We start from the raw sequence: 21,007 nt of genomic DNA, 5'->3' as shown, positions 1-21,007 counted from the left end.
TGTACTTTAGCATAAATAGTGAGATAGATGTCTGTCTGTCAGTGACTTCCGTGGAGAAAGGATCTGTCGTCATTTTTTTTTTTGCCCTCACAGGTTCAAACCGAGGACTCCATGATGTAAGTGCGTTTTAAAAATAATATTTTTTTAAATTTTATATATAAGTATTAATATTTTATTAATTTTTAAAACTTTCCCGATTTTTTGATATTAATTACTGATTTTCAAGATGGCGGCCGTAACCAAAAAAATCAACTGTTACTTCATAATTCAAAATGGCGGTGGGCACTAAATGTGCAACGATGATGTTATACACATCCAAGATTGCGGGCGTAACGTCCCAGTCCAAGATGGCGGGCATAATTCCACAATCCAAGATGACATCACCTGCGGAAGCATGGCGCAGGAGGATCATTTATATAATACTACAAACTATATTAAAAAGTTTTATATAAGTGGTTAATTCCATTTATTTAACAATAATAATCTAGGCGAAGAACAAGCAGTGATGTAAACTAGAGTGCTTCAATCCTTGGCTGAATTAATGGGCAGTGTGCTAGGACAGCGGAGCTAAGCCCGACAGATGTTAGTTGTAGTGTAGGAGTCTCTCTGGAGCTGAACTCTGCACACAATGACGTGCGTCTTACAGTGCTGGCGTTTCACTGCAGAGATGTCGCACTGAGCATGCAGGAGAAAGTGCACTCTCTTATCGCCTGTTTGTTTGTTGAGAGCATTGTCTGTGCTCGTTAGTTTTGCGCAGAGAGCCAGTCTGCAGTTCCCCCTCATGCTCAATGGCCTTGCCAGTCTGTGCACTGCATGCCCCTAGCTCGTCTACATCCTTGAAAAACAACCATCATTCTTAGTAATGCATCAGGATTAGAAAGATGCGACATTTAAAAAAAGAAGTGATAAATGGGGAAGTATATGAGTGGCGCTAAACAAGCGAGGATGCCGGAGCTGGAAGAAGTGGCGCTGCGGACACGGACATCCGCCTACCTCCGGCAACCATGACCCCTCACTTTCACAGCCGAGTGACTCACTGCCCGCGGCTCGCGAGCAGTCCCGGTCGCACGGAGGAATAAAGGGACCGGAGGCCCCTCCCTGTTACTTAATACACAACTCTTCGAACCCCTCGCTTTAAAAAAAAATCAAATAGTCTGCAATCCCTTCAGAGATCACAATGCTGTATAAACAGGACAACACTAAGTGAATTATTACAAAATTTTAAGAAAAGTTATAATATTTTTCTCTCAATAAAACATAATTTTTTGTACTTATGCCTTTTCAAAAAAAATTTCTTTTTCAAACTTAACAATTTGATTAATACTAACAACTTAAAATATAGCATACTTAATACCAACCTAACTAATAACCAGTAATTATTAAAAACTAGTTTTTCCTGCTTTTGTATCAGCGAACGTTTTAACAGTAGCATCAAAATTCAATCTACGCGTAAGTCTTGATTTATTACATAATGTTCCTAGATCATTAAGTCTTTGTTGACCCAGTGTTAATTTAAGATATATATTTATTCTGCTAAGAACACTGAGAGATCTTTCTTCTTGAGAAATAGAAACAGGAAGTACGCAGAATAATCGCAGATCAACTCACACATTCGGAAATAAATTAGTAATATTTAGTTCTGTTAATTTGTTGAGCAATTTGAGAGGCTGCAGCATAGATTTGGAAATATTTTGCTTGTGAGTTATTTTAAGATACTTGACTTCTTCTTGAATAGGTATGTGTATATTTAGTATTTCACGTAACAAATATTGTTTTTATATACCCTATTTATTATCTGAACTTTAAGCGATACACGCGACTATATCTTGCCTGAGAGTTGGATCTTTGTACTTGCAGATATTTTAATTAATGTTCCGAGCAAATTGGAGAGAACTGGATAAAAAAAAAAAAATACACACAACAACACACACATACATATTTATATAACAATATTTTGCTTTACAGTAACTATGAGTGCGTTGTGCCCACCGTAATCGCTAAAACCGAATGAACACAGTAGAAAAATCAAGGAGCGTAAATAAATCTGTGTTACTGGCTGTAAAAAAAAACTGTTCCGCTCATTTTCTTCAAATAACATCTCCCTCGCACAACATCCAAATATTACCGGCATATTTTTATGGCCTTATCTGGTTTTTAACAGTCCGCTGCCAAGCAATAACCAAGCCCCCTTCTCATCTAACATGAAACAAAATATTTTACAAATCTTATACATATCTTGTCTCTCCTTTTAGTCTGCTATCACAACTTTTTGACGTGACAACGTTAATAAATCGATGAAAGCCGGCTGCATGCACAAAGAAGTGTCCCGTAACGCACATTGTCCCACTACGATGTGTCCCGTTACGCTCACTGTACACTTGAGCCGCATCTATCTCTCTTCCACTCGATTGGAACAACCATCGATTTGACTTTTCAATCATGTTTTCGTTGTTTGAATTATTAATATTATGTAATTTAATGATCGTCCACCGATTTTCAGCACAATCGGTACGGTTATTTAAAAGTAATGTTGAATTTTCAAATACGTTTTTGTACGAACAATTGTGTTTTACAGTTACACATAATAATTGAAATTACACCCGGGATCTTTTGCACAATGTTTTAAAAAATATTGTAACACATTATAAATAAGTTTGGTGTATTTGGGATGCGTATTTGATATAAAATCGTATTATAAAAACTAAATAGTATTATTCCCCTACGGTGCTGCCATCTACGGTGACAGACGTGAACCGAACGAATCGCGCTATCTATCCGCTTCCGCGACAATCAGACACTCGTTAATACATATTTTCCTTTGTTTATTGCGAGGGGCGTTATTATTAATGAATTATAAATAAAATTTCGTGCCCGGGGCCATAATTTATTGCATATCATTTTGAGCACTGGAAGACATAAAAACGTAAAATATTCTCGACGAATGTTAATCTCGGCCCCAGCGCACCACGTGCGTCTGGGTTGGAGATTAAAGCCGAAATTATTTCTTAAACTTACTAATAGGTACTTATTCTATTAACTGCAAGGGCATTTTTATTAAATTCTACGTTTAATTTCACAACGAACAAACTTCGTCGTTAAATGTGTAATTGCGAAAAAGCGTAAAACATTCTCGACGATCTTGAAGTTAAATAGCAAACATGTATAAAATTTATAGTTAAAATAATCTCTTCGTTAAAGTAATAAACATATCTGAAATAATGAGTGCAAATAAAAGTAAATTTATCAATTAAATTGTAGATTTCATTTCACTCCTTCTTTGTATCCATACAAAATAGTGATAATTCAATAAAAATGATTCAATTTTATTCAAAAATTATGAAATCATTTCATCAATGTTTTGTTATGACGTCACGTTAAACTATTGTCCGTAAACCGACTTTACAGACAAGCAGATTTGCTTATACAAAGTTACCGAGACCGCGTCTGTAAATGTGAAAAGAGTATATCACATATCATCGCTGCTATCGAGGTAAATGCGAGCTCTCTGTTGTCCGGGCCCCGGGGGTGTTGCCCCCTTAAGGCCCTGGCGCACCCTGGCGCTCTCTTGGGGCCGATGTCCCCCCCCCCCCCCCAACCCGCGGTGTCCACGTGGGAGCCAGGGGGCGCTGCTGGGGGTCGGCGCGTCTTCTCTTTGCGATAAAATATTGTGTCCTGTTTAGAGGTGGATACTATCGGAATGGTAGTAATGTAGATTGAAGAAAATCTTTCTTAGAATACAGCAAATGATACATTTTTGTGTTGTTAGATGCGCGCAGTGTTGGTATTGTGAAATGTCAACATCATCCATGTTAAGTGTTAACGCAACACTACAGCTTTCACAAGATCTGTACCCAGCAGGACACCGCCATGTGCAAACAGGTTCCTATCTCTGTGCTTTCTATTTACTCTTTAAAAACTGTCAGTAGCTGTTGCTCAAGTTCATATCGAAACTGAAAATATCTTTACAAATATATGTTTTAAAATTTTTAAAAATTGTAAAATTGAATACCACGTGACACCAAAAATATCAAAATGATGAAGCCAATATTTTATAATTTTTTTTAACAAATTTTTGATAGTCTTCAGCAGCATTAAATAAACTGGCAAAATAAAGCACCGTCATTTCTTATCACTTTATTTTAAAATATAATTCCGATTAAAAACATTGGTCCAGTCTGGTTATTTGAGCTTAATAATAGAACCAGTTCCGAATTGTGCCTTAGTTTTGGCCTAAATAATTCTAATTAGATTACTTGTTGATTGTTTTACTCTTTTCTTTTGATATTTTTTAAGCAATTTTGATATGGTTATTTTAACATTAATACTTTTATATTACTATGCCTAGTATAAGGACCAAAATGTATGTCATATTTTTTAGTTAATATATTTTTATTATTTTAGTGCATATTTAATGGATCAAGCTTAATCTGAGAAACTGCATTTAATTGTTTTACGACATTCCCCGACACCAGGCTGTACCTACACAAGAAGTTCATACACTTGTTCTCAGTACTTTCATAAAAATTTTAATGTGGTCAGTGGGCAGTTAATATGATTATTACAATCCTGAGACATGGGTTGGAAAAAAAATCAAAATTTAATAAAATAAATTTACACCACTACTGAACTGTCTTTCAGTAAACGATGAAGTGATTAGTAACGCCGATGTATATTAACGCAATGTAAGAGACTTCGCCAGGTTATGGCACTATTTCGTGTTCATGTGGCATTTCAAGAAACTATATGTATGCATAGATAAATGTACTGTTGAAAATATAGTGTTTTCTAACTTAATCCTTTGCATATTGTTGCGGATTACTTTATTTGATAGATTTACAAAGAACAATAATTTAACACTATTGTTTAATCATAAAATCCATACATTCTAAAACAAAATGAGAAACCGTTAGGTTTATGAAGTCGCTCAAATATGCACAAAGACTTAAATCAAAAAGTTATCTTATGCTTTTATGTTTATTTTCACACAACAAGACCGACCTATTCGTATTTCAACCAAAACTCTGTTTTTTTTATATTTATTGGCGTGAACAGCGATGTCTGAGACGGAGACTCGACAGCCCAATGAGAATGCAGGGAGCGCGGACAGCAATGGCCGGGCAGTGGGACCACCACTAAGCACTCGACAGCGCCAAAGAGGATGGTCTCACGGGCAGCGGTGTCGCCACGCCAGGCTCGCGGCTTGGTGAAAGAGGAGGGAAGATGTTGGAAAATGAAAGTGCGTGCACGCCTCGGAGCGACTACACGAGCGAGAGAAAGGCGCGCACTTTCCCCACGTGCAGGCCGCAAACGATGCTCACTCCTGCCTCAGCCAGGCTCGAGGCATGGCCAGCTAGCTCGTCCACCCTGGGGCGCCTGGCTGCTTCCTTGCCACCTCAGCCAGGCTCGAGGCATGGCCAGCTAGCTCGTCCACCCTGGGGCGCCTGGCTCCTTCCTTGCCACCTCAGCCAGGCTCGAGGCATGGCCAGCTAGCTCGCCCATCCTGGGGCGCCTGGCTGCTTCCTTGCCACCTCAGCCAGGCTCGAGGCATGGCCAGCTAGCTCGCCCATCCTGGGGCGCCTGGCTGCTTCCTTGCCACCTCAGCCAGGCTCGAGGCATGGCCAGCTAGCTCGCCCATCCTGGGGCGCCTGGCTGCTTCCTTGGCACCTCAGCCAGGCTCGAGGCATGGCCAGCTAGCTCGTCCACCCTGGGGCGCCTGGCTGCTTCCTTGCCACCTCAGCCAGGCTCGAGGCATGGCCAGCTAGCTCGTCCACCCTGGGGCGCCTGGCTCCTTCCTTGCCACCTCAGCCAGGCTCGAGGCATGGCCAGCTAGCTCGCCCATCCTGGGGCGCCTGGCTGCTTCCTTGCCACCTCAGCCAGGCTCGAGGCATGGCCAGCTAGCTCGCCCATCCTGGGGCGCCTGGCTGCTTCGTTGCCACCTCAGCCAGGCTCGAGGCATGGCCAGCTAGCTCGTCCACCCTGGGGCGTCTGGCTCCTTCCTTGCCACCTCAGCCAGGCTCGAGGCATGGCCAGCTAGCTCGTCCATCCTGGGGCGCCTAGCTCCTTCCTTGCCACCTCAGCCAGGCTCGAGGCATGGCCAGCTAGCTCGTCCACCCTGGGGCGCCTGGCTGCTTCCTTGCCACCTCAGCCAGGCTCGAGGCATGACCAGCTAGCTCGTCCACCCTGGGGCGCCTGGCTGCTTCCTTGCCACCTCAGCCAGGCTCGAGGCATGGCCAGCTAGCTCGTCCATCCTGGGGCGCCTGGCTGCTTCCTTGCCACCTCAGCCAGGCTCGAGGCATGGCCAGCTAGCTCGTCCACCCTGGGGCGCCTGGCTGCTTCCTTGCCACCTCAGCCAGGCTCGAGGCATGGCCAGCTAGCTCGCCCATCCTGGGGCGCCTGGCTGCTTCCTTGCCACCTCAGCCAGGCTCGAGGCATGGCCAGCTAGCTCGTCCACCCTGGGGGGTCTGGCTCCTTCCTTGCCACCTCAGCCAGGCTCGAGGCATGGCCAGCTAGCTCGTCCATCCTGGGGCGCCTGGCTGCTTCCTTGCCACCTCAGCCAGGCTCGAGGCATGGCCAGCTAGCTCGTCCACCCTGGGGCGCCTGGCTGCTTCCTTGCCACCTCAGCCAGGCTCGAGGCATGACCAGCTAGCTCGTCCACCCTGGGGGGTCTGGCTCCTTCCTTGCCACCTCAGCCAGGCTCGAGACATGGCCAGCTAGCTCGTCCATCCTGGGGCGCCTGGCTGCTTCCTTGCCACCTCAGCCAGGCTCGAGGCATGGCCAGCTAGCTCGTCCACCCTGGGGCGCCTGGCTGCTTCCTTGCCACCTCAACCAGGCTCGAGGCATGGCCAGCTAGCTCGTCCACCCTGGGGCGCCTGGCTGCTACCTTGCCACCTCAGCCAGGCTCGAGGCATGGCCAGCTAGCTCGTCCACCCTGGGGGGTCTGGCTCCTTCCTTGCCACCACAGCCAGGCTCGAGGCATGGCCAGCTAGCTCGTCCATCCTGGGGCGTCTGGCTCCTTCCTTGCCACCTCAGCCAGGCTCGAGGCATGGCCAGCTAGCTCGCCCATCCTGGGGCGCCTGGCTGCTTCCTTGCCACCTCAGCCAGGCTCGAGGCATGGCCAGCTAGCTCGTCCACCCTGGGGCGCCTGGCTGCTTCCTTGCCACCTCAGCCAGGCTCGAGGCATGACCAGCTAGCTCGTCCACCCTGGGGCGCCTGGCTGCTTCCTTGCCACCTCAGCCAGGCTCGAGGCATGGCCAGCTAGCTCGTCCATCCTGGGGCGCCTGGCTGCTTCCTTGCCACCTCAGCCAGGCTCGAGGCATGGCCAGCTAGCTCGTCCACCCTGGGGCGCCTGGCTGCTTCCTTGCCACCTCAGCCAGGCTCGAGGCATGGCCAGCTAGCTCGCCCATCCTGGGGCGCCTGGCTGCTTCCTTGCCACCTCAGCCAGGCTCGAGGCATGGCCAGCTAGCTCGTCCACCCTGGGGGGTCTGGCTCCTTCCTTGCCACCTCAGCCAGGCTCGAGGCATGGCCAGCTAGCTCGTCCATCCTGGGGCGCCTGGCTGCTTCCTTGCCACCTCAGCCAGGCTCGAGGCATGGCCAGCTAGCTCGTCCACCCTGGGGCGCCTGGCTGCTTCCTTGCCACCTCAGCCAGGCTCGAGGCATGACCAGCTAGCTCGTCCACCCTGGGGGGTCTGGCTCCTTCCTTGCCACCTCAGCCAGGCTCGAGGCAAGGCCAGCTAGCTCGTCCATCCTGGGGCGCCTGGCTGCTTCCTTGCCACCTCAGCCAGGCTCGAGGCATGGCCAGCTAGCTCGTCCACCCTGGGGCGCCTGGCTGCTTCCTTGCCACCTCAACCAGGCTCGAGGCATGGCCAGCTAGCTCGTCCACCCTGGGGCGCCTGGCTGCTACCTTGCCACCTCAGCCAGGCTCGAGGCATGGCCAGCTAGCTCGTCCACCCTGGGGGGTCTGGCTCCTTCCTTGCCACCTCAGCCAGGCTCGAGGCATGGCCAGCTAGCTCGTCCATCCTGGGGCGTCTGGCTCCTTCCTTGCCACCTCAGCCAGGCTCGAGGCATGGCCAGCTAGCTCGTCCACCCTGGGGGGTCTGGCTCCTTCCTTGTCACCTCAGCCAGGCTCGAGGCATGGCCAGCTAGCTCGTCCATCCTGGGGCGCCTGGCTGCTTCCTTGCCACCTCAACCAGGCTCGAGGCATGGCCAGCTAGCTCGTCCACCCTGGGGCGCCTGGCTGCTTCCTTGCCACCTCAGCCAGGCTCGAGGCATGGCCAGCTAGCTCGTCCATCCTGGGGCGTCTGGCTCCTTCCTTGCCACCTCAGCCAGGCTCGAGGCATGGCCAGCTAGCTCGTCCATCCTGGGGCGCCTGGCTCCTTTCTTGGCACCTCAGCCAGGCTCGAGGCATGGCCAGCTAGCTCGTCCACCCTGGGGCGCCTGGCTCCTTCCTTGCCATCTCAGCCAGGCTCGAGGCATGGCCAGCTAGCTCGTCTACCCTGGGGCGCCTGGCTCCTTCCTTGGCACCTCAGCCAGGCTCGAGGCATGGCCAGCTAGCTCGTCCACCCTGGGGCGCCTGGCTGCTTCCTTGCCACCTCAGCCAGGCTCGAGGCATGGCCAGCTAGCTTGTCCATCCTGGGGTGTCTGGCTCCTTCCTTGCCACCTCAGCCAGGCTTGAGGCATGGCCAGCTAGCTCGTCCACCCTGGGGGGTCTGGCTCCTTCCTTGCCACCTCAGCCAGGCTCGAGGCATGGCCAGCTAGCTCGTCCACCCTGGGGCGTCTGGCTCCTTCCTTGCCACCTCAGCCAGGCTCGAGGCATGGCCAGCTAGCTCGTCCACCCTGGGGCGTCTGGCTCCTTCCTTGCCACCTCAGCCAGGCTCGAGGCATGGCCAGCTAGCTCGTCCATCCTGGGGCGCCTAGCTCCTTCCTTGCCACCTCGGCGAGCTTCCGTGTCTCTGCCGCAGTCACATGCAGTTGCTGAGTTGCACAATCCCTGCTCACAATTAAAGCTCTGCTGCCACTTGCGACTGCACAATCAGCCACTGCATGTTAATATGCTACACCTGCGTCTGTGTAGCTCTGCTACTACATGTGGCTGCACCACTCGTCTACTACATTCGCGAGTAGTAGAAGAATGGTTTATAAAGCCATCCACACTCCTAGGATGCAAATATTTACCAAGTGTAAAAAAAATGTAGATAGCAGGTACTTTCCTCTTATTTAAAATTTCATGTTGTGCAGAATTAATCAATTTTACCTAATTACTTTCAAAATTCCACGAAATGCAGATTTCGCCAAGTGGAATCCATTATAATTTACCTGTAATGCACCGAGCATAATCTTGGGTTTAGATTCATGTCCAGGCATCATCGCAATCTGTTGCTGTTCATCTGCTTGTGTGCTTGCATGCATACGAGTCTCCAACCGAAACCAAGGAGTTTAAATGTCTGCAGGTATTTCCACAGTAGGCACATGGACTTCACCATAGCAGTTTTTCGCGTGTCTTCTCAAATTCTCAATACAAGTAAACCAAACATGGCACTTACCGCAGCGAAACTTCATACGAGATAAAATTCTTCATGCATTTACTCCACTCATGTCTTCGTGCATCATGGACATATGGCAGTAGCCGCAAGGATATCTAGTCAATAAAGACGGTCCTTTCAGACCCGAACCGGATACTGATGTTGCTGGAGTTGTACCAATCCCCGGTGTACTCTTATGCACATCGCTACATCGTTGTTGCAGGGCCTTTGCATGTCATCAAGTGTCTTTTCAACCGATCATTTCTTGTAAATTGCTTGCGACCCTTTTTACAGCTAAACATTTTGCTGAAAGATTATTAGCACTTTCTTTTTTCTCGTATCGACGGCCATTACTGTTCGAAAAAATCTTGTCACAGAAACGACATCGATGATGGGCAGATGCAGATGCACCTTCAGTGCTCATCGTTGATGCTGTTGGTACTGCAGCTATTGAAATTTCCATCGACGGTGAAACGTCATTCATCGAGGTTTCCTCTGAAGCCAGCACTGCAGACATTATAGTCTCTTCTGCTGGTGGAACCACGTCTGTTGAAGTCTCCTTTAATGTCGTCGGTAAAAATGGTACACATTCCATCGTGTTATTCGTGGTTGACGTCGTCGATGCCAACGGGATTTGCGTTGATGTCGAAGTCACTGCCATCAGGGTCCCCGATATCGGTGGTATACAATCCATCAAGGTCTGAAAGTTGGTCGTCGTTAATGCCATCAGGTTCAGCTTTGTCGGTGGTAAACTGTCCATCGAGCTCGACATTGGAACATTAACTAAATGTCAGGTAACTTACTAAGGAGATAGCACTGCACAGCTGTCAGAGGAGGACTGAAAGTCCTGTCGTCTGGGACTCGCTTGTATACCCTCGACCGCTCGAATAATATGCTAGTCAAAACACGATCCTTTTACATTTATACACGAGTCAAAACAACATTCATAAAAGAAGGCACACTAAAAAATAGGAAGACATTGGGAAGTTCATTAAAAAAGGAAACACATTAAAAGAGGTAGCACTGTCACTATCCCCTGGTGGGACAACAGACAGTGACAGTCCCCACGTCTTACCAGGAACAGTCTTATTTATCCGCGGAGGCTCAACCATCGTAAAGTAAATTCATTAAAAAATATTCTCAACTCTGCAAATACCTGGAACGCCACCCTTTTTTTAAGATCGTGAGTCTTAAACAACAGCAGCAGCAAATTTAAGAAGGACTTAGCAATAGTAATAACTGAAATAACACAAATAAAAAGGTTAAAGTATAATTTATTGGTGCTTTTACTTTTTGTTAACTTTAACATAAAAAAGAAAATACCGCCGAACATGAGTATTAAGGTTCTCAAATTGCATACGTTAATATTTACATTTGAAATTAGTAAAAAAATATAAAATAATTTAAACCTTTTTTACATTTTCGAAAAATTATATGGCCAGATTTTTCTGATTATTTAAATTACTGGTACGACTTCAGGGTAAAATATATATGCACAAATTCAAATGCATGTATAAATTTCATATTTAAAAATACATATATTTACAATAGTTGTATAGCCTACTTATTTTTCCTATTATTTCTTTAAAACGTTCCAACTTAAATTCAGCCTCGTTGGGGCAGCCTAAACACAAAAAAAATTATCGCAACTTTAAAAAATTGTAACTTTAAAAAAACACAGTTTGCTCCACGAAAGTTTGCGGCGCGGACTTCACGTTTCTTAAAATAGTGATGGATCGGTGATCGCTAAATCACGTGCACCACGCAATGTTATTCCTCTAAATCGCCATCACTAAAGTTCTATCAGCTGGTTACTTGCATGGCAAATCGCTGGCCGGCGCAACACACACATACAAGGAACTGCGAAGACCAGTTACAATCCCTACATTAAGATTTTGAAGAACGATTTCTTGTGGGAATGAAGTGACTACATTGTATACAACAATATGTTCACCGGACAAAAAGCGAAACATGGACATTTGAACTGACGGTGAAGGATGAAATGGTAAGAAAGTCAGGAGACGGGGAAGGCAGACGAATACATCACTGGATGGCAAGCGCAGTATCACTCTGGTAGTTTTCAGAGGACCACTACTGCCCAGGTTCTGCAGTTGGGATGGCCACTCCAATGTATCATCATGGAGCCGACAACCTACCTCCCCTCCCCTCTCCTGAGTCAACAACGACGAGATCTGGCCGCCATGTCAGCTTCTGTAACCCTCTCCAACGTGGTTTCTCGTGACTTGTGAACAAACTACTGGCAGGGGGTGCTGTATATGTATTTTAATAAACTAATATTATTGCCCCTATTTAAACATTCTTTTAAAAAAACCAAAATACATTTATCTCAATTTTTTATGCACAAACTATTGTAGAAATTTATATCATAAAAATTAGACTTCTACTCCATTAAGAAATTAGCAGTCGTTTAAATGTTCGATATAATTTTTCAACATTTCAGGTATCAAACTATTTAAATTAGAAAAATAATAATACTAGTATTAAGTACTAACCAAATACAGACCAAGCCAATCAAATCTACTAGAAACAGATCACACAGGTATTTCTCTGTTACAAATTACTAAATAAATTTCCCGAAAAAAAAATTTCAACATTCGTAAAAATCAATGATAATATAAAAAAATTGCTTAAATATGACACTAACTAAAAACTGTCGACAGTTCTGCGTGTCTATGGGTTTGACAGCGATGTTGTGTCTGGTTATATGCAGCTGCCAAACTGTAACAGCAGTTACACCTTACATGCTGTCTTCAGGAGTAGCAGAAGTGACAGCTGGTTTGTTGCAGCGGGCAGGCTGTCAACAGCAGTTATGCACGACATGATGTTTTACAGGAGTGCACAGATGTTGTGTCTGGTTTGGTCTCAGTGGTTACGCTGTCACAGTCACGACATCCAGTTTATCAGCTTGTGTGCCAGGCTAACAAAGAAGTGACGCCCGACATGAAGGAATGCTAGAGATGTGCGTGGACTGATGCAGCTGCGGCAGTGGTGACGACATGCTGTAACAGGGACGCCGTGGCTGGTGTGTTGCAGCTGCCAGGCTGTCACGACAGTGACGCCCGACATGCAGGAATGCTAGATATGTGTGTGAACTGACGCAGCTGCGGCAGTGGTGACGACATGCTGTAACAGGGGACACCGTGGCTTGTGTTTGCAGCTGCCAGGCTGTCACGACAGTGACGCCCGACAGGCAGGAATGCTAGAGATGTGCGTGGACTGACGCAGCTGCGGCAGTGGTGACGACATGCTGTAACAGGGACGCCGTGGCTGGTGTGTTGCAGCTGCCAGGCTGTCACGACAGTGACGCCCGACATGCAGGAATGCTAAAGATGTGTGTGGACTGATGCAGCTGCGGCAGTGGTGACGACATGCTGTAACAGGGGACACCGTGGCTTGTGTTTGCAGCTGCCAGGCTGTCACGACAGTGACGCCCGACATGCAGGAATGCTAGAGATGTGCGTGGACTGACGCAGCTGCGGCAGTGGTGACGACATGCTGTAACAGGGACGCCGTGGCTGGTGTGTTGCAGCTGCCAGGCTGTCACGACAGTGACGCCCGACATGCAGGAATGCTAGAGATGTGCGTGGACTGATGCAGCTGCGGCAGTGGTGACGACATGCTGTAACAGGGACGCCGTGGCTGGTGTGTTGCAGCTGCCAGGCTGTCACGACAGTGACGCCCGACATGCAGGAATGCTAGAGATGTGCGTGGACTGATGCAGCTGCGGCAGTGGTGACGACATGCTGTAACAGGGACGCCGTGGCTGGTGTGTTGCAGCTGCCAGGCTGTCACGACAGTGACGCCCGACATGCAGGAATGCTAGAGATGTGCGTGGACTGATGCAGCTGCGGCAGTGGTGACGACATGCTGTAACAGGGACGCCGTGGCTGGTGTGTTGCAGCTGCCAGGCTGTCACGACAGTGACGCCCGACATGCTGCTGAGCGGCTGGTCGCTCTGCCTGGTCCTGGGCACGGTGCTGGCGCGGAATGGCAACTGGACTCGGCTCGGGGGCGACCGCCAGCGACGCTACGTGCGCTTCCCCCCCGGGGAACGCCACGTGTACCCCAGGCCGCCGCCTGCAGCCTACTACCAGGCCGGCGGTGCAGGGCCTTACCGGCACGGCGCCTGGCTGCCGCTGCGACACAAGGTTTCTCCTCTTTCATTAGCTGTTAATTATTGTCTTTCGGTATTTTCATGTTAGTTGTGATTTAATTTTTGGTTGTATATTTAGGTATATTTATAAAATTATGATATAATCTCCTCTTTAAAATATCGAATCCGATTTTTTCTAGTAATCTTTTAAATAATGTGTATTTTTATTCCTTTAACCAACACAAATTTGAGTCAAATTTTTATTTTCATAACAAAATTGGATACGTAAGACCATTCGAGTTTTTCTAATTGTTAATCTAATCTGATGGCTACATATAAAAGTACTGATGTGTTTAGACATTTTAAGTTGCTTATAAACATAACTGACTCATTTAAATTAAATGACACATTTTTAAAATACACGCTTATATGTAATATTTTATTCCTTATATGTTTATTTCTATAATGTAAGTGCAATTGTTGAAACTGTAGTGTTCTTCAAATAACTGTAGTTGACACATATATGTCTGCATGATAGTGAGAGACTGTCTTGTGGTGTTACAGCCACCCGTGATGGGACACCGGAGTCCTCGACTGGTGTTCCGCGACCCAGATGTTCCTGGCACGCTGCATGCCTCTTCTCAGTTGCACGGCCTGCAGGACCTTCTGGACGAAGACCCCAGAGGTAGGACCATCCGGAGTGTTGTCTGTTCCCGAGTACCTCTCTGGGGATTCGGTCACCTTCTTTCCACGTCACTCACAGGCGCTTAGGTCACCTTCTTTCCACGTCACTCACAGGCGCTTAGGTCACCTTCTTTCCACGTCACTCACAGGCGCTTAGGTCGCCTTCTTTCCACGTCACTCACAGGCGCTTAGGTCACCTTCTTTCCAAGTCACTCACACGCGCTTAGGTCGCCTTCTTTCCACGTCACTCACAGGCGATTAGGTCACCTTCTTTCCACGTCACTCACAGGCGCTTAGGTCACCTTCTTTCCACGTCACTCACAGGCGATTAGGTCACCTTCTTTCCAAGTGTCTCACAGGGGGATTGGTCAACTTCTTTCCAAGTCCCTCGCTTGTGAGTTGGTCACCTTCTTTCCTGGTCCCTCGCCGGGGAATCGGTGACCTTCTTTCCAAGTCCCTTACTGGAGATTCTGTCACCTTTCTAGGTTCTTCATTGGAGAGAGAATAGCCTCCTTTCTAGGTCGCTTGCTAGGGGAGTGGGCCATTTCTTTCCAGGTTCCTCACTCGTGGGTGAGTCATCTCACCTTCTCCCTGGGTCCCTCACTGGTGAGTGGGTCGTCGTCTTCCTGAGAGCCTCTCACTAGTCCCCTCACTGATGTGTAAGTCACCTTCCTTCCAAATTCCTCTCTTGGCATACGGTCACCTGCCTTCCGTCGAGGACCCTCGCTTTGAAGTGGATTGCCTTTTCCCTGGTTTCCTCACTGGGGAGTAGGCCACCTTCTTTCCAGTTTAATCGCTCAATTATCGGTCGTCTTTTTTCAAGTCCCTCGCTAGGGTGTTTGTCGATTTATTTCCATATACCTCACTGGAAAATTGGTCAACTTCTTTTCAACCATTATGGGGTGGTTCCAGTGTTTTTTTTTCTTTATGGCTCAGCATAATTAACAACACAAAATTAAGTTGTCACTATGAAAATTATTTAATACTTACTAGCATGTGGCCCAACTAATCTGCCATTTTAGTGCCAGTTATTCAAGAAAAATTTGTAGATATTTTTATGGTTTTTATTATATAAATTAATTTACATTAAATGGTTATGATTGATCATAAATCATGATCCTATGGCATATAAAGATGTTACACTTAATAGCAAATGCAATGCAATGTAATTTAATGTGTTTATTTATAAAAGTTCGTTTAAATTACCAGAAAACTGCACATCTTCAACTGTACAAAGCAACCACACTTGGTAAAAACAGTTGTAGGATTTGATGGTTTGAAACTGTCTATCTAAATCATGTGTTTGATTTTAAAACTTTAGTTGCTTTTTATAATGCTCATTTATAAAGAAATGTATTTTTAAAATACTTCTTAAATCCTGGAAAACAGAAGTCATTTATGAATATATAATGGTTAAGCTACAATAATTTGCTGCCTGCGTTCTTCCTTTTTGGCAAGTAGATGGTTGTTCTGTAGTTACTAATATGTTTTATCACATTGTTTCTGCTAAACTGGGCTATAGCCATAAAATGTCTTTCATGGGTTGTCTAACAAATTTGTATACTATTCCAGTGATGAAACAAATTATGTTTTATACACACGATGCCTTAAATATTTTTAATATTTAGTTTTATGGCCGAAAACTTTTTAACTGATCCCTGAAATGTCTAACTCGGCAATCTCTGCTTAAGATGTGGTCCACATTCTCTCTAATGGATACTCTCTTTCTGCAGGTCATCTTACTTTGTAAGATATTTTCTCTGTTGACTATGTTTACTTACCGATTAAGAGATTCTGCTCATTATATTTTCGTAATACCATTCATTCTTCCTTTACATACTTTAGTATTTTACTCTTATTTCTGCATGTTTCACCTTGTCTCAATATCAATCTTTCGATATATGCAATAATGCCCAAAACAAAATATAAATACAAAATATTTTCTTTTATTTCTAGGACTTTGCGTACATTTCAATATTAAATACAGAATTTATATTTATTCCTAAATATAATAATAATTCATATTTGTAACTGTTATTTATATATGATAATTTAAATATTCCTTTAATAATGTTATAGGTTTGTTCTGTGAAACTTCGAAAATATTTCACTTCTTTCTTTTCTACTATTCAGTATTCGGTACTATATTTTTATTTCATTTCAGTGGTTATGTCGCATAAGCGGTCTCAAAACCACAAAGTAAAAATATTGGAATGGATCATACTCCTGGAGGCGATGTGTTCTCTCAAAGTCCATCGCTGACTGGTCAGTGAGTGTGTAGGGCAAGGTTGTGTGGCACGGGACAGTGACGTCAGCGCGGCTCACACCAGGTCGGCGGTCCTGGAGGCGACGTGCGGCCCGCCTCAGCCGCTTGGTTGTTGCAGAGGCGCGCAGGCCGCGCCTACCTGTCGACGACACGTGTGCCGCGGGCACGTGCGAGTTCTTTCTCACGTGCTGGATGAGCGCCGGCCTGCTGGATGGCTCGTGCGGGGGGTTCTTGCACGCGTGCTGTCGGAGGCACGCGCACACGGCCAAGAAGAGCGAGCTGCTGGCTTCTGACTTGGACCTGCAGACTCTAGACGCAGACTACGGGCCCGTGCAGAACGACCCCAGTAAGTAGGTGACCCTGCCTCGGAGGAGAGATGCTGCCACGTCCACCTTCCCGTGCACCCAAACACTCACTCACTGCTGCTGACACCTTCGATACCGTACCCATATGGACTCGATATCAACAGCCAGTGCGTATCAAGTTGCAATCTTTCATATCGCATTATGCTATGGGTGGGTCTTATTTATTGTGTCGCATACGTGTGTTTTATTTCAAATATGTTTCCAAATTTCGTGTTTATTTTACAAAATAATCACGTGCAATTATAGAGTTTGATGGCACATTTACGCATCGAAAATTTAGGCTTATTATTAAAGTATTGCCGATTTTATAGTGATTTATAACCAATTATTCGCAGACAGAACAACTTATAACATGAATTGAGAATCATGTGCAAAACCTCACACCCAGCATGTCAATAAGAGAAGAACCAGTATCAATTTAATCACATTACTCAAACTGTATATACTTAATTAAATTTTAACATTGATAGTAAATTGGCATCATATTAAGGAAGCAATCCACATATTATGATATTATTGGTAGAGTTTAGGAAATATGAGTTAATGGCCAAAATAATTTATCTATGTTTGGTGAATACAGAAAAAACAACAAATGAAAATCATGTAAAATATATAATATTGTAAGTTTTTGGCTAACTTTAAATGTGTTCTTGTCATAAAATCAAAGAAATTAACACATTTGTATCATCAAATACGTTTCTAGTGAACCAGTTTCTAAGCCTTACTTATACCATTACTTTCCCCAACACAGCATCATAAAACAGACTTTTTTGCAGATACTAAACTTAACCAATAATTTATCCACACCCTTCAAATTTTAACTTAGAAATGCTAAGCCAAATGTTATTTTGATTTGTAACATTAAAGTTATTTCCTAGAAACAAATTAAACATTGTGTTTCCACTTTTGAACTAATACAAGTTAAAATCATGACTCCACATCACAATACAAAAATAAGTGAAAAAATAAATATTATTGATCTATTTGAAGTTTACTTTTACATGGAATTTTCTTTCTGTGAGTTTATGACATTAACATTTTCAAAAATCACAACATTTCTTTCTCAACAGTCTACTTTCTATATTGTTGTACAAAACAAAATTCAGTATTAAAATATTGTTAACTATTTGGCAACTCCCTGAATTTCTGACGATAATGTTAATTCCTTCTACACGAGGGCGAAGGTTTATTCCGTTCCTCGCAGCAGAAAACCAAGTTAAATCTCGGAATAGGTACACCGAACCCCACCAGACCCACGTGTTCCTACAAGTACCACACAGATAGTTATTCCGACGCGAGAACACTTCTACACCACAGCTAGAGAGAATGGCCCTTAGTTTCGCAGTCAACATGCTGGCCATTATATTTGACCTTGACTGGTGCAGAATCGACTCGTTCCCCCTACTGCCAGGTTCATTTCAACTTGCAGCACCTCTCGCTGCTTGCGCGGCACGAAACATCTATATTGTTGTGGATACGCAGGGCACATGTGTACACCAGTGCCAGTCCATCAGTAACAGTTTCTAGTTCATACTTATACTGTTATATAATAGCCGACATAAACTTTATTTAGGTCTCCAAATATTAAGTGGTGTTTACAGAGTTCCTTCAGAGGGCAATAATTTCTCGCAAAAATAAACGAAATTTACATAAACTTACACTGTTGTAAATTGCCAGACTATTTTCAGGATACATATATTACAAAACTTAAAGTAACAGTAATTTCAACGATCACTAAACAATTTAACTACTTTAAATACCCTAAAATAAAAATTCAACCACGTATTCATGCTCTTAGAATAATAACAACCATAAGAAAGTTAAACATACACTTACAAGTCTCTTAACACAACATAGGTAAGTAAACTATTTTAGATTCATTCTTACTACTGCTTTATTTTGATTACATCACAAGTTGGCAAATACGTAGGCCTACGTATGTATTTCTTTCACACTTTTAACACTTTTTACTTATGTTTAGAATGCAGCAGAAATTTTAAATATTATTTGACTCGAAAATATTTACCAGTAGAGTCTAATGGTTGCTATTTTAATAAATGTAAGTACTTTATTAGATGCACATGGTGAAAAATTCTGGAATAATTCGTATGCTTAAATATTTGTATGCTTTATTGTTTTATATTTACTGATGTCAGTATGAACACGCATGGGTTCAAATGAATAAAATAGAAAATAATACCTTACCATTTATATAATTTTTGGAAATTAGTATAATATCAATTTTAATGTAGAATGTAATAAATGTCGTCAAATATAACTTTTATATTTTGCGTACTGTACTTATTTAGTTCCAGTCGCAAAAAAAATTTAACATTTCAAGCAACTATTTGTACAGTGTAAAATATTATTTATAGGGAGGTTTTGTAGATAGTAATTTTAACCTATATAATACCTGTATTCCAAAATAAAATTGATTGCGATAAAAATTTATTTATGCACTCAATATATGGGTGTAATAAATTGCATTTCAGATATATATATAAACTCCCTGGCAGTGGTTCACACGCAGAGTGTCAGAGGTTGTGTTTGATAATTGGTAATTGGAACTTTGACTTCATCCTGACAGATCAATCTCACACTATGAATATGTATACTTTCCATGTACACTTCTCATATTCAACAGAGCTCCCAGTTACATTTAGTTTTTTCACGCATTCCAATTTTATCGGTAAAATAAAAAATATACATTTGATTTTGAAATAAATACTAAATAAATTTTATTTGCTAAAATATTCTTAAGACACATGGAAGTAATGAAAGTAATATTTATTTGTTATAATTATTTCAACTTTATTATATATTAAAGGTGTTGAAATAACACGCTCCCCTTTCTTACGTAAAGTATCTACTTGCACCCTCTCCCCTCCTGGCAGCTCATCCCCCAGCTGTGTGACGTGAAGGGTGTGTTCTCCCTCCACAGCTGAAGCCAGCACGCGTGCAGGGACCCAGGTATGGCATTAGTGCTTAGCGTAGGCTTGAGACGCTATGTTGGGTCAACGGGACAGCACAAGCCAGTATCCAGCACTACTTGCTCAGTGGGAGGTTGCTTCTGGATCGTGGACTGGCTTTCATCACAAGCTGCGCAAAGCATTTGATATGGACATCAAATTGACCATTTCGGTCACACTGTTCGTTAAAGAGTGTTAATAAATTTTTAATGGGCGTTTATAGCCAGTAAAATAACATGAAACATCAATTGTTTCCTAAAATAAGTTCAACTGTCCAAAATCTAAAATTGTGGCTCTATTTAAATGAGGCATTAACATGCTTAAAATAATTGTTTTCATAACTGACTAGCTTAGTATAATTACTGTTTCATTTTAAGTTTTCTCATTTTAAATAAACGACTAGGCCCCACGTAACTTATGCTGGATGCTGGATGTGCAAATTTTTTCATTGCAAATGTACTTAAAATTCGACTGAAGGCGTTTCTGGTGATTTTATGTGTACAAAAATTTTAATTCAGAAAACTGTATTAGATTTAGTTTGATTGCATGCCACTATAACTATACACATGTACTTGAATGTCTAACTGTAATAAAACACATCAATTATTTCAAATAAGTGTTTCCAGTGAAATATTTTTAATATCATGAAAAATTATAATTTAGTTTATTAAACAGCTTTTTTTTCAGGAGAGAGGAATTTGTGTGTATTTTTTTCAGTTTTATTTTTTCATAAACGTTTATTTTCATTGAAAAACTAATTGCATTGCATATTTATTGCAGTTTAGTATTTATAATTAAATCATTAATAATTTTTATGTGTTTCAATTTCACTATTTAACGACTTTTCTACAAACTGCAAATTAATATAAGGCGAATTAAATGAACAATTCTAAAAAAAGTAAATAAAAATTTACCAGGGCAAAACTTATTTTGTAACCTCGTGGTTGGTGTCTGCGGTTACCCTAAGTGCACAGCAGACAGCCTAGCAGCTATGACCTGGTCCCTAGCAAGGAGCAGTGCAGAGACACGCCTGTGCAAAGATATCACCAATTATTGGTGTCAGTAGTATGATTTGACTGGTTCTGCCACTG

At 43.8% G+C, this 21,007-nt stretch overlaps 1 protein-coding gene across 1 annotated transcript in view; it reads left to right on the top strand.

The window, feature by feature from the left end:
* The window catches only part of LOC134534503 (serine proteinase stubble-like), a 46,281-nt gene that overhangs the window by 10,900 nt on the left and 14,374 nt on the right, over positions 1-21,007 (top strand). The window contains exons 2-3 of the mRNA XM_063372981.1: positions 13,441-13,687; positions 14,197-14,317. Coding sequence (XP_063229051.1) covers positions 13,472-13,687; positions 14,197-14,317 — 337 coding nt within the window. The 5' untranslated portion in view covers positions 13,441-13,471. The remainder of the gene's footprint in view (positions 1-13,440; positions 13,688-14,196; positions 14,318-21,007) is intronic.

This window comes from Bacillus rossius, chromosome 7 (genome assembly GCF_032445375.1).
Source record: "Bacillus rossius redtenbacheri isolate Brsri chromosome 7, Brsri_v3, whole genome shotgun sequence".
Lineage (NCBI taxonomy): Eukaryota > Metazoa > Arthropoda > Insecta > Phasmatodea > Bacillidae > Bacillus > Bacillus rossius.
This window is presented reverse-complemented; position numbering and strand designations above follow the sequence as displayed.